Source organism: Coffea eugenioides, chromosome 11 (assembly GCF_003713205.1).
Source record: "Coffea eugenioides isolate CCC68of chromosome 11, Ceug_1.0, whole genome shotgun sequence".
Classification (NCBI taxonomy): Eukaryota; Viridiplantae; Streptophyta; class Magnoliopsida; order Gentianales; family Rubiaceae; genus Coffea; species Coffea eugenioides.
Genome location: NC_040045.1, coordinates 3,024,840 through 3,039,062, shown reverse-complemented (window position 1 = coordinate 3,039,062; position 14,223 = coordinate 3,024,840). Strand labels below are relative to the sequence as shown.

Sequence of the window (14,223 nt, the reverse complement as noted above, 5' to 3'; positions counted from 1 at the left end):
GATTCCATTGGGAACCGGGGCCCTAGGGGAGGCGTTTAGGGTCGCTTTTGTATTTTTGATTAGCTGGCGGATTACTTTGTTCAAACTGGCGTGGCTAATTTCTAGCTAATTTCTTTTGTTATCTGGGTGACTGACTAGATTTTTGGAGCCTGAGTGCTCGTGTGTATACTGGGTTTTGTACCGACTGGAGGTCGGATAATTTGTATATCTTTTGGTGTGACTTTGTAAATAAAGGTATATATTCGAGTATTATCTTCTGCGCTTACCTTTGCGTGCCTTTGGTGCATTTGCTTTGTGTTTTTATTTTGTTTCTAGTTTGAAGACTAAGTACACGTTATGTTTGGATTTATAAACTTTTGCACCTATATGGCCTCCGGTACTCGAGATAGAGGTAGAGGGCGAGGACGAAACCCTGAAAGGGAACATGAACATGAGCCGGATCAAGTAGCTACAGCCATTCAGCGGATGGCTGACCTGTTAGAACGAATGGTTGACCAGCAGGGTCAGGACCATGGGAATACTACAGGAAACCCTGGAAATAATCCAGGCAATCACGAGGGAGAGGACCGGGATTTAGAACGATTCCAAAAATTTGCACCTCCAAAGTTTATAAGTGGACCTAATCCTGACCTAGCAGAGAGTTGGATGGACCGTATGTTAGATATATTTGCTGCGCTTAGGTATTCGGATGAGCGGCAGATATCATTTGCTGTTTTTCATTTTGAAGGGGCCGCCCGAGCCTGGTGGAATATCATTAGAGCCAAGTGGGAGCGGGACCAGACCCCTTGGACATGGGTTAACTTTACACGAGAATTTAATGAAAAATATTTACCTCCCATTGTACAAGAGAGACGTGAGGATGATTTTATCCGCCTGCACCAAGGGGCATCCAGTGTGGCGGAGTATGAAACTCAATTTACAAAACTCTCTCGCTTCGCTCCGGAATTGGTGCTAACGGAGCAAAAGCGAATTCGCCGCTTTGTCCAAGGCTTAAATGTGGAGATCCATGAGGCACTAGCAGCTGCTCAGTTGGACACGTTTAGCCAGGCGCTAGAAAAAACTCAGCGGATTGAGACAGTTAGGGGACATGTAAAAGCCTTTCATGATCGGAAAAGGAGACAACCCGATTCGAGCAATTTTGTGACTGGACAGAGTTCGCAAAGTGAGCTACCTTCTAAGAGGGGTCGAGGAACAGATGGTCCCCGACCCGCAGGAACCCTAAACCAGGGTAATTTTGGGAGAGGTCGAGTAGGGCAAGAGCCCCAGAGGAGTGCCCAGCGTGGAGGGTCAAGTGCGGGCATTAAGCCAACCTGTGGCTTCTGCGGGGCCAATCACATCGACGAAAACTGTTGGAAGAACAGTTCGATCCGAAAATGCTATAAATGTGGTAGTGCAGAACATTTGATTGCCCAATGCCCTAAGATGCAAAAAGAAAGACCTAAGCCACCGACTGAAGGGACCGCAGCTAAGCCGTCGAGTGTAGGGGAAAATCGACCCAGAGGACCAACTAGAGTCTATGCAATGAGTCAACAGGAGGTCACTGACCATCTGGCGGGCATCTAAGGTACGCCCTATCCTATCGGCGCACCGCAATTAGTTAATAGACCCTGAGGAAACGTACTTTTGTAAACCCTGCATTTATGGTTCACGAACAAAGGTATCAATTTCGAGAACGAAATTGTTCTAAGTGGGGGAGGTTGTGAGGCCCCAGTCCGTTCTTAAGTTGATATTAGGTTATATTTATTATTTGTGCGGTAACATTTGATTTTGGGAATACTTCGAAAACCCTAAGTTGGGGTTAGGATTGAAACCCTAGTTGTATTAATTATAAGTTCGGGTGGTGCTTAAAGTGAGTTTAAAAGTTCGGAAAACCCTAAACTAGAAACGTTTCTAGCGATACGATTTGTTAGAATTCTAAGTTGGGTTTAAAACCCTTAATACTACCCAATCATTCCACAATAAGTGCAAATGAACCTAGAAAGTAGGGTTTCACTCTTCGTTTTCAAGTTGGAGCAAGTTAGGATTTTCACGTGTATCCGTAGTGTAATTATCCGGTAAGGAGAAAGGATCAAATTTGGTGTTTAAGAGTGACTTTTAGGTGAGAAATAATAGGTGAGTAGGAGCAATGATAAAAAGTTAGTGAATAGGATGTAAAAACCCTAGTACGTGTGATTTAAGGAAAAACGGCGCGAACCGTCGGGTACCGCGTACTACCGATTCACCGCACCACTTGACCAGCATTTTCTTACCACATGAGCTCATTAATACTTGAGCAAAATATCTCCTTATTTCCAGCTAGCTTTGACCGAAATTTAGGGCTAAAATTGCAAGGAAAGATAAAGAAATTTTGGTTGGCTTGGGTGGTGACAAGTGTTGGCTTCTCATGGCTCCTTGACCAAGACAAATTCCAACCTTCTTATCATCTATTTGGCTTCATTTTCACTCCATTTTTCTGCTGCTGGCCGAGAGAGAGAGAGAGGAAAAAAACATCAAGGGAAAGTTGCTCCATTTCTTCTTGAATCTAGCCACCAAGTGAGAAAGAAAGAAAACTAAACCGATTAAAGCTATCCTTGAGTGTATATTTAGTGAGGTGTTGGTGAAATTCTGAAGGGGAAGCTAGGGTTGCTCTTGGTAAACACTTAAGCAAGGTAAGGATGATGATTTCCCCATTTCTTACTTTTGATCTTGTTTAAATTAGCTTAGCATCTCAAATTTGTGGTGAATGATGGTTGTTATCATGTTTTGGGTGTTTTTCCTTTTAGTTACATGAATTAGGGTTTGATGGATTGCTGCCTATACTTGATGTATGGTTAATATATGTTGTATCCAAGATTATATAGGGGGTTTTGGTAACAAGTGAAGCAAGAAATGAAGAAAGTTATCATTGAAACCAAAAATTCCAGATTTCTGGAAAAATTTCACCCAGTTCTGTCCGGTTCCAGTTCGTGTGGTTAGAGGCCGAATTAGGCTTTGCATAAAACATGAAAGTTGTAGAGAATGGTGTTTTATAATTGCCTACGAAATTCTAGCCCAATCGGAGCAACGTAACCTGTAAAAAGACCAAAATACTCTCACTGCCCTAGGATGCATTCCAGTGTTCCGTTTTAGACAATTCATCTATTTGGTTGTATTGATTCAATATAATCCGTGCAGATTTAGCCATTTGCCAAAACATGAAAGTTTCAGTAATCTGTCTTAGATTTTCAACGCCATCAAGAACACCTCAAACGGATCTATGTAGCCTGAGTTATGGCCAAAATATTCGCATCTATTCTAAACTCAGCATTCTGCCGTGTTTCTTGTTTTAGCCTTTGACTATGTTCTGTCCGTTTTGATAACATATGAACTGTGTGAGGCCCCAGTTCGTTCTACGTCGAGATATTCATTAATTGGGCGGTAACGTTTGGTTTTGGGAGTATTTCGAAAACCCTAAGTAGGGATTAAGATTTAAACCCTAAGTTCCGGTTAAGATTGAAAACCCGTTTTTCTACATTTTCTTTATTAGAAAATTCCCCAGATAATTTTTATTGAGTAAATAGAGTTTTTAGATGATTTTTCTAGTATTAGTTAGTTTTTGAGAAATTAAGAACGTATATCGGATATGGGACCCACTAGTGCGAAAAGTTCGGAAAAATTCGGCCAATAAGGTTAAGTTTTGGATACTGTGTAAAATTTATCGGGTGTTAAGAGATAAGTAGTGTGTGTGAAGTGATTGATGTGAGAGAGAAAAGAAAGATAAGAAGGCATTAATGGAGGTGACAAGTGTCACTTTCCTATTGGTTGGACTTTAAGAATTACTATTTACTTTCTTGACTTTTTTGACCAAAGGATTAAATATCAAAAAAATGCCCAAAATTCACCATTTTTCTCTTCCTTGTGGCCGGCTCTCTCCTTGCAAAGAAGAAGGAAATTCCACCAACTTTCAAGCTTCCATAAGCTTCAATCTTCTATAAACAAAAGCTTAGACTAGATTTCACTCCATAAAATCCTATCTTCTAGTGCTAGTAAGGGTTGTAGTGAAGTTTGTTTGAAGAGCTAAGTGTCCAACACCTCTCTACATCTCTTGTTCTTAGGTAAGTGATGCTTGAACCTCTACTACACCTAATGATGGTTATATTATGCTTAGAAGTGGCATAAGTGTTAGAATATATGATTTATTTCTTGATTTGAAGAGTTTTGGTGAGGTTTTCCATTTTATGATGAATTTGCTGGTTTAATATGAATGGGATGTTGTGGTCTTGTATGATGAATGGTAATGGTTTAAAATGACTCTTGTAGGTGTGAATTGTTGATAAATGCAATCAATTTTGAATTTGGAAGAATTTCTGGAAAATTAGGGTTCTTGGTTGAACATTCTGTCCGAAATTTTAGGTCATAGCTAGAGGCCGAATTGGACTTTGTTCAAAACATGAAAGTTGTAGGTATTGATGAGTTTGAAGTGCCTGCAAAATTTCAGGGCATTTGGAGTAGTATAGAGTGAGTTATTCCGTTTTTACTGTTGCTGTTTTTGGTGAACAGAATGTCCGAACTGCGATAGTAATTGTCTGTTTTGACTGGAATTGGTTTGGATTTTGAAGTTGGTGTCTTCTGATGAAATGTAACTGGATGTCTTAGCTAACATATGCCTTTGGAATTTCGGCATTTGGACTTGTATGGACTGAGTTATATCGATTACAGTTTTCTGCGTTTTGCAAACCTGTTTTGGTGAATCTGGTTTAGTATTTGGCACATTTGACCTAGTTGTGCTAGGAACTGGATTGAGTGGCCTTCTCCAATATTGTAACCCTGTTTCTTAGCTTCGAAACGGTGGGTCTTACACCCCCATCCGATAACCGTAGTGAATTTGGTGCCATTACCGCATATTAAGGTCAAATACGGTTTGTGATCCTGTTTTGCAATTCTGGTATAGTGTCTTGCATTTTTGACCTTGTTACATTCAAAATTGGACAAAGTTTCCTTCTTCAACATTGTAGCCCCTTAAGTCCCGGATATCCCTGTAAATTTTCAGGTTAAACGGATTAGTATATCCTGAGCTATAAACGAAATACTCAGACCTGTTTTGACCGTCAAATTCTGTTACGTTTTTGGACAGTTTATGACTGGAACTTTGGCTTCACATTTGACTGGGTTACAAGCTGTTTGGGCTTGCGACCAAAACACCAAACTTATAGCCTTATATCAGAGCTTTCTAACGCCCTTGGAATTTCATGAATCGGATTTATAAAACCTGAGATAGAGCCGAGCAAATAAGGCCTGGCCGTGAAGATGACCATTTTCTGGTCAGATCTGTTTTGGTCTTGATGACCAATTTCCGTTCCGAATTTGGATTGCCGACCTTCATGAAAGTTGTTCCATTTGGAATGAACTATCTAACTGCCAATTTTCAGCTCTTTTGCCCATGTGTAGCATAGAAAACAGTTTGCACTCAAAACTGACCATTTGTGCATTGGCCAGATTTCGTAAGTGATTGTGTTTGGTCATTTGGGACTGAAGCCTCCAGTTTCAGTTCTGGATGTCTTCATAACAGTTGTTGTTCATCCTTTAAGCTTCGATTTGGCATCTCATACGCCTTAATCCGATATTCGTAGCTCAACTTATGGGTAAACTAGAAATGAGTATCAAATCTGCCGTTTCCGTTTCCGTCCGTCATATTTACGTGCGCGCGTGTCGTTTTGCCGTTTTGCTTGTTTTGGGCATGTTAGTGGCCGTTTGTGATAAAATCTTCTATTTCAGACAGCGGTGAGCTAGGCGGAGCCGGTGGGGCCCACTACTAGCGAACGCGCGAAGCGATTTTGCTTTCGTACTACTTTTGGTATTTTGAGTAAGTATTCAGGCCAGTTTGATGTGTTTTCTTGGCTATGTGTTTGAGATATGTGAAAAGGGTACTTAGGCGAGGGTGTACTTTATCGCACTCGACCTAAACCCTAATTTGAATGTATAATTGTACTTGGCATATGTATATGAACCTTTTGGAACCAAAACCCTTGAGCTTGTGGCTCGGGGCGACTTTCGAGTAAAGTTTGTGAAGTTTGCAAAGTTTGTGAGTTCGTGGGCCCGATCTAAGACCTGTTTGGACTATTCGAGCCGGTTAGGGCTTGGTCGAAGTCAGTCCAACCTAGTCTGAGGTCACCAAGTTTGTAGGTTCATGTTATGAACCAATTTTGTGAATCCGGTTCACCGAGAAGGTGACCAAGTTTGTGACCCGAGCTTGTGACTCAAGCTCAAGTTTGTGATTTCGTTCGCCCGGGCAAGTTTGTGAGGTGACTGGCCAGTGAGGGTGATAAGGTGTCGGTGGGTGTATAAGTGAAGTTCTACGGACCATTGAGTGTGGTCGACGGAGTGTCGGCAGGAGCTCATACATGGCAAATGAATTGGCTTTGGAGCCACCCGTATCCTTATTATATGATGTTGTTCTTTTCTGCTTTTGCTTTACTCTTATTGTGTAATTGTTGCTACGTGAATTTATGCTTTCGCCCCTGTTTACTTACTAAGCATATAGCTTACCCCTTTCCTTTTGTTTTCCTTAGCAGGGGCCGACGCGGGGACTTTTGGCTCGTATACTAGTATAGGTAGATTGGCTTGTAATAGTTGAACAGTTAGGATGTTTGTTTTTGTTTTGGTGGTTTGTATAAGGACCCTTCTTAGGGTCTACCTTTTGCTGGTTATTGTTATAGTATATTAGAGCGGTTTGGCTTGATGCTTTTGAAGATGTAAATAGACTTTTGGTGGATGTATATATTATGAATCGTGTTCTTGTGGCTTAGAAGAGTTTTATTAGCTTTAAGTTTTGAGTCCTGGCGCGAGCTAGGCAGGCGGCCCGCCGATACCCTTGGGTTCGCCCTTGGGAGAAGTGGGGTCGTCACAAACTGGGTGTTGACCTCTTCATAAGAAATGTATATCTTGGTCTTAGCTTCGAAACGGTATAAAGTTCATCTAAATCCGAGTCCCGTAGTTACAGTTATGACTAAAACAAGATCGGTTGTCAGAACTGCCTTCGAATTTGGACAGTTCTGACAGGAATGTTTGGACCCATTTTCCTCCATGCTCTGTATTGATTCAGCTTTTGGTCCAAACATGAAAGTTATAACCTTATGTCTTAGCTTTATAACACCTCTGGAATTTCTTGATTCTGATTTCTGAGTCGTGAGTTACGGTCTTTCAAACAGGGCCTGTTTGGTAAACTGAAATGAAATGGTTGGACCTAATTTGTGCATTTTTTACGAATACCTATTGAGATCTGGGTTGAGATGTCTAAATGAAAGTTGTAGCCCTTCCTCGTAGCTTCGAAACGGTGTCTTACCCACCTTAATTCGACATTCTTAGCCTAACTTTTGATCAAAACGGTTTGAGATGGCAGATTTGGCCGTTTCCATTTGCCGTTCCGCGCGCTCGCGTGTACCCATTTTGCCGTTTCCGCACTTGCATGTGGCGATTTTGCCGTTTTGCTTGTTTTGGGCATGTTAGTGGCCGTTTGTGATATAATGAGATGTAATCTTCTATTTCAGACCGTGGTGAGTTAGGCGGAGCTGGTGGGGCCTACTACTAGCTAACACGCACGAAGTGATTTCTGCTCTTGTACTACTTTTGTATTTTGAGTAAGTATTCGGGCCATTTTGTATATAACTTTCTTATGTGTTTAGAGAGAATGAAAGGGTACCTAGGCGAGGGTGTACTTTATCGCACTCGATCTAAACCCTAATTTACGTGCATATTTATACATGATATGTTTAAATGAACTATTTTGGGTTCGAACCCCTTGAGCTTGGAGCTCAGGGTGACTTTCGTGAGTTCGTGAAATATGTTGAAGTTGTGGGACCGATCTCAAGACCTGGATGGACTATTCTAGCCGGCCGGGGCTTGGTCGAAACCAATCCAACCTAGTCTGAGGTCATCAAGTTCGTAGGTTCTGGTTGTGAACCAAGTTTGTGACCCGAGCTTGTGACTCAAACTCAAGTTTGTGATTTCGTTCGCTCGAGCAAGTTTGTGAGGTGACTGGCCAGTGAGAGTGATAAGGTGTTAGGTGGGAGTACAAGTGGAGTTCTACGGACCTTATATGTGGTCGACGGAGTGTCGGCAGGAGGTCACGCCTGACGAACGACTTGGCTTTGGAGCCAACCCGTATCCTACCTTTGTGATGTTACATTTCTGTATTGATGTGAAATATTGGGATTTACATGTTCATTCGAATATAAAATTTACGTTTTTACCCCTGTCTACTTATTAAGTTTCTAGCTTACCCCGTTTCCTTTATTTTTCTTAGCAGGGGACGACGCGGGGAACTCCTTGGCACATTCACTATTATAGCTAGGTTTGCTTGTAATAGTTGGACAATTAAGATGGTTGTTTTTGTTTTGGTAGTTTGTGTACGGACCCACCTTAGGGTCCACTTTCGGCTGATTGTTGTTACAATGTAAATGGTGGTTTGAATAGCTACTTTTGGAAATAGAACTCTTTTGGCGTTAGATATATTGTGAATAGTACGCTTTTGGGTTTATCTAGTTTTATTGTTTTAAAATTTTGAGTCTTGGCGCGAGGTAGGTAGGCGTCCCGCCGATACCCTAGGGTTCGCCCTTGGGAGAAGCGGGGGCGTCACAGGTGGTATCAGAGCGCCTAGGCTGGAGGACTTGGGCAACTGTGGGACATGCGTGATAGACAATAGGAATACGTGATTCTCTTTAAGATGAATGATATATCTTAAACTGAAATGCCGGCTAACTAACGAATTAATGTTTGTAGGTATGGAACCAGGCAGTTCTAGTGGTGTTAGACCTAGCGGCGTGGGACCGAGACTGAGACCTCCTAGTGCGAGGGGCCCGGAGGACCGGGTGATGCGTAAGCGGGTGATCCGATATCGGAGGAGGTTTGGGGAGCTCTACATTTTGTATTCCCCCTTTGGTCAGGTGTCGCGCCGACCCTGTGGGTGTTGGTATACATATGGCTATCCCGACGAGGTCTTCTTAGCTGTGTGTCGCGCCCCACTTTTTGAATGATGTGGTGTGTGTGTGTGAGAGTGAGTAGTGTGTATGATATACATGTGAACGTGTGCGAAATGAAAAGTAAAAGGCCATGGGACTTAAGAATGCGACGATTTGGCCAAACAAAGTTCAAAAAAGGGTTTTTTAATGAAAATGGAGTCGCCACTTGGTATAGAGTTAGGGTGTACCAAGTCACCCAAAAATGATTTTTTGTTTTTGAATGAAAAAAGTAAATAAACCCTTTTAGAGAACTTTTGGGTCTACGTAACCAAAAAGAGGGATCGGGGGTCACATTTGATGAGGGAGAAGGCAAAGGCAAGGCCTAAGGCACTCCCTCACCCTAGCCAAGGCTAGTTGCGTGACTTAACCCAACTTTTCCTAATTTTTCTACCCAAGGTATGTATCGCGTGTTGGATATGTCTATATGAATGCAAAAACCTAGACCTAGGGGGACATGGGGGAAATTTCTCTTCAAAGGTTGAGTGGTGCCAATCACATTAATTGTGAAGCCCAATAATGATCCTTTGGAGAGGTCACACATAATCCTAAATGACGTAAAAATGAGTGGAATGCATGCCATGTGAAAATGTGAGTTTGTGTGAAAAAGTAATAAAAACAATAGTGTGAGTGGAAGTGTGCAAAGAAAATGTCCTTGAATGTAAAAAATATACTCCAAGTGCTAGTGGGCAAAATGCATATGTGCAATTTAGAAGAGTGTGAAAGTGTTGGGGTGCAAATGAAAAAGTGCTCGTGTGCAAGTGAAGGGATATAAAGGTGCACGTGTGCAAATGGGAGTAAAAATGAAAGTATAATGAAGATATAAAATGATAGGATGGATTTAAAGTGCATGACCCTAGGGAATGCATTCATATTGGGCACGGGAGAGCTAAATCGTGACTCAATTTTCCCTTTGATAGAGGGAATATAAGCGTGCTAAGGCTTAGAAAAAGCCACACTCGTCTATATCCCATATTTAAGGGGACTCTTCAGGCAAATGAACCCTATAACTAGTATGAGATGCAAAACCTAAAATGAGGGGAAAAGGGGTTCGAGGAGCATGCCAAATGATAAAAAACTAAGAAAAATGCATGATATGTAGTGAACAGGCAAATAATGCATTAATGAAAAAACAAAGGAAAAATCCTATTGGGTCTAGCGTTGGACTAGCCCTTTCTATGAATTCCTACTAGCATTAGACTAGTGGAAACGATAAAAGAAGCCACAGCTAGCGTTGGACTAGTGTGGTGACGTACATTCATCCATTCCATTCATCCACACTATGGAAAGCAAGTAGACATACCAAATACTCATAAACACGTAGCACGTAACATTTAGCATGCTCGACTAGATGCAAGAGCCTAATAAAGCAATTAAACATGTAGCAACAAAAGCAAGCAATCAAGGGGAAGGGGAAATGGACCAGATGCTCTCCGAGCCCTATCTATTACAAGCCAAGAGGTGTACACATACCCCATAATGAATAATTTAAATAAAAAGCAAAAGTAAATGAACATGTAGCAACAAAAGCAAGCAACCAAGGGGAAGGGGAAATGGACCAGATGCTCTCCGAGCCCTATCTATTACAAGCCAAGAGGTGTACACATACCCCATAATGAATAACTTAAATAAAAGTAAAAATAAATGAAATAAATGCAAGGAATTAAGGAAAGGCAAGGAAAGCGAAATAGACATGCATATTCACATAACACGTAGGAGCACGTAGGAGAATACAAAGTAAGAAGTGCGAGATAGGGGGTACCTCCCTTGGAATGGAGCTCTAACGAGGTGAAGTCACTTATTCATCCTCCAAAACAATAAAATGGTTAGGGTACCAATTTATTTGACAAATAATCACAAAGGATAAATGTAAGCATGAATTTGAATCAATTAAATCATATCAACAACCCACATTTAAGAAGTCAAGAGAAGAAAGGACCTGATTGCAAAGATTGACAAAAGTTTGGGGCCAAAATTAAAGAAAAATAAAGTTCAAGGACTCATTTGCAATTAAAGTAAGGACCCAATTGAATGAAATTGAAAGTTGTTGGGGCCATAGTGAAAACACTCGAAAGTCAGGGGCTGGAATGAAATTTCGTTATCAGGCTTTTTAACAAAACAGGCCATTGAGCTATTTTCTATTTCCTTGGGCCAAAAACCCTTACCAGCCCACGAAAGTCCAAAACAAATGAGAATGGGCCATCTTATTTATTTGCTTGGGCCCAAACCTCCCTAGCCCAACAGAAACCAAAGTGAATGGGATTGGGCCAACCTATCACTTATATCAGGTAAAACCCAACAAAAAGCATGGGCTTTAACTTTCGAGCCCAAACTACTAACCCAGGAAATAGACAAAACAAAACCCAATTCAAACAAACAAACCACCATCAAGACCCAATCAAAAATAAACTTAATCCAATTCCCCACTAATTTTGTTAAACCCATCAAAATAATAAGATAGCCAAAAGAAACATTAAAACCTAATCATATCATAATTTCAGAATTAATCCACCCAACAACTCACTAAAAATATAAAAAGCAAATTGAAACTTTGAAGGGCCAAATCAATTTGACATTTTTTAGTTTTGGGCCACGATGCAATCAGACAGAAATCTGTTGCAATTTTTAGATTTGTTCATGCATGATCTTCGCGGAAGATTTTTCTTCACAGAAACTTTAAGTTCCAAAACTCGACGCAACGGGTATGATACAACTCTTGAAGGTCAATCAGCGAACCAAATGGAAGAGCATGTAATCAGGACGTTTTCTGCAGCAACACGTCTTATGAAATTCATGCCAGACACAAACATAGTCCAATCATACATCAAGCATTCAAACTAAAACAACAAGACCTTACAGCTCTAATCATTGAAACTTAGCCAAGATGCAAGCTACAGAGACTCATCGAGAGGGTGCAAAAACACAACGAAAGCAGCAAAATTCTGGCAATTTGGACAAATAATCATCCTTTCCACACAACCTGAATGTCAGTTTCCATTTCAGCTTTCTTTCATGGACAAAACAACAAGATTTTCAACTCTGACCCTTTCCAAAACAAAACATCGAGCATGAATCCATACAAAGAAACTCGACCATTCCCAATTCCAAATGGAAACCAAATTCCTACCATAGGGCGGATAACAAACAGAACAGAGATGAAGGCATTAATTATTGCTGTGTTAATTCAAAGCTTTCTATCAGGCATTTCTCCAAACAGCACGTAGGCATCAAAATTCTATCGATTTCCTACTCAGGTGAGGTCGCGGCTGGCCTCAAAATTTATCAAACACAAATTCCATTTCTAATCAAACCACAAAGCATGTACGACCAGAAAATTGTGAGCCATCAGAAAAAGGGAATTGCGACAAGTATAGTCACGGCAACCATGCTTAGGGGCTTCAGAAGAACTGAAATTTAAAAAGAAAACTTACAGGATTCTTGCTTGGGAGATGCTACCGGCAACGATGGTCGAATCAGCGAGGGGCGACGGCCATGAGAGGCGGTGGTTCCTTCACTTATGGCTTCCTTATGTTTTTCCAGCTTCAACTCGTTGTCTTCTCTGCCAGTATCTTCTCCTGCCCGGCCTTCGATTTCAACTCCTTCGCCGGCCCTTTCTGCTTTTTCCTTTCCGTCTAGCTCTCTGTTTTCTTTGCTAACTCAACTTGGCAGGCCAGGAGTTTGACGGAAGCTTAGATTGAGTGGCGGCTCCCCCAACAGAATTTTCCCATCTTCGGTGTCGGCGTCAACGTCAAGGGGTGGATGAATCAGGGTTGGGGAATGAACGCTCATCGTATTTCCCATCTCTGTTTTTCTCACTCGCCACTTCCCAAACCCCCTCTGTTTTTCTTTCTTTCTTTCTAGCTTTTTGTTTTTGTTGATTCCCTCCGACGGAAAACCTCCCCCGTTTCTCTCTTGCGGCTGCCTTAGCTTAGACGAAGCCCCCCTGTTTTCATTTTGCCAGAAGCCTTTACCAACCTCCCCGTCTGCTTTTTTTCCATTCTCTCTATTTCTTAGTCTTCCCTCCTTTGGTCCGTAACCCCCCTCTCTGTTGCGGCTGTTTCTATTTTTAAGGCACCCTAAAGAAAAACTAAACCTAAGATGAAAGGCTAAGATCTCATGCTCCAAAAATAGGCTTATGTGCAAAAATAAAAAATAAAAATAAGAGAAAGTAAAACCCCTAACATTAAAAAAATTAAATGATTAAAGTTTAATTAAATGATAAAATGACTTAAAAAATAAAAATAAAAATAAAAATGAAATTAATCAAAAATAGAAATAATAACAAAAAATTTCTTAAAAATTTGGTGTCTACACTGTGGATGACGAGCGTCACCACCTAGGCAGGACGGTCGAGACTTTGAGGGCACAGCTGGAGGAGGCTAGGGAGTTTAGCCACGGGCAGGCGTTGCGTATTAGGGACTTGGAGCGGGACCTCCGAGACACACACCAGCACCTCTTCGCTTTGAAGAGGCAGCTTAGGGAGAGGGCCCGGAGTATTACATTTGATTGCGAGATCTTACTAGATATGGCCGCGGAGGCACCCCCACGAGCTGCTGGCCCAGAGCAGATAGGCGAGGTAGATACTTCAGATTCCATTGGGAACCGGGGCCCTAGGGGAGGCGTTTAGGGTCGCTTTTGTATTTTTGATTAGCTGGCGGATTACTTTGTTCAAACTGGCGTGGCTAATTTCTAGCTAATTTCTTTTGTTATCTGGGTGACTGACTAGATTTTTGGAGCCTGAGTGCTCGTGTGTATACTGGGTTTTGTACCGACTGGAGGTCGGATAATTTGTATATCTTTTGGTGTGACTTTGTAAATAAAGGTATATATTCGAGTATTATCTTCTGCGCTTACCTTTGCGTGCCTTTGGTGCATTTGCTTTGTGTTTTTATTTTGTTTCTAGTTTGAAGACTAAGTACACGTTATGTTTGGATTTATAAACTTTTGCACCTATATGGCCTCCGGTACTCGAGATAGAGGTAGAGGGCGAGGACGAAACCCTGAAAGGGAACATGAACATGAGCCGGATCAAGTAGCTACAGCCATTCAGCGGATGGCTGACCTGTTAGAACGAATGGTTGACCAGCAGGGTCAGGACCATGGGAATACTACAGGAAACCCTGGAAATAATCCAGGCAATCACGAGGGAGAGGACCGGGATTTAGAACGATTCCAAAAATTTGCACCTCCAAAGTTTATAAGTGGACCTAATCCTGACCTAGCAGAGAGTTGGATGGACCGTATGTTAGAT

General features: G+C 41.6%; 1 protein-coding gene across 1 annotated transcript; it reads left to right on the top strand.

Moving 5' to 3' along the window:
- Positions 1-366: 366 nt before the first annotated feature.
- Positions 367-1,563, top strand: LOC113751824. The gene has a single exon (XM_027295976.1). The coding sequence runs from the start codon at positions 367-369 to the stop codon at positions 1,561-1,563; it is 1,197 nt and encodes a 398-aa protein (XP_027151777.1).
- The last annotated feature ends 12,660 nt before the right edge of the window (positions 1,564-14,223 follow it).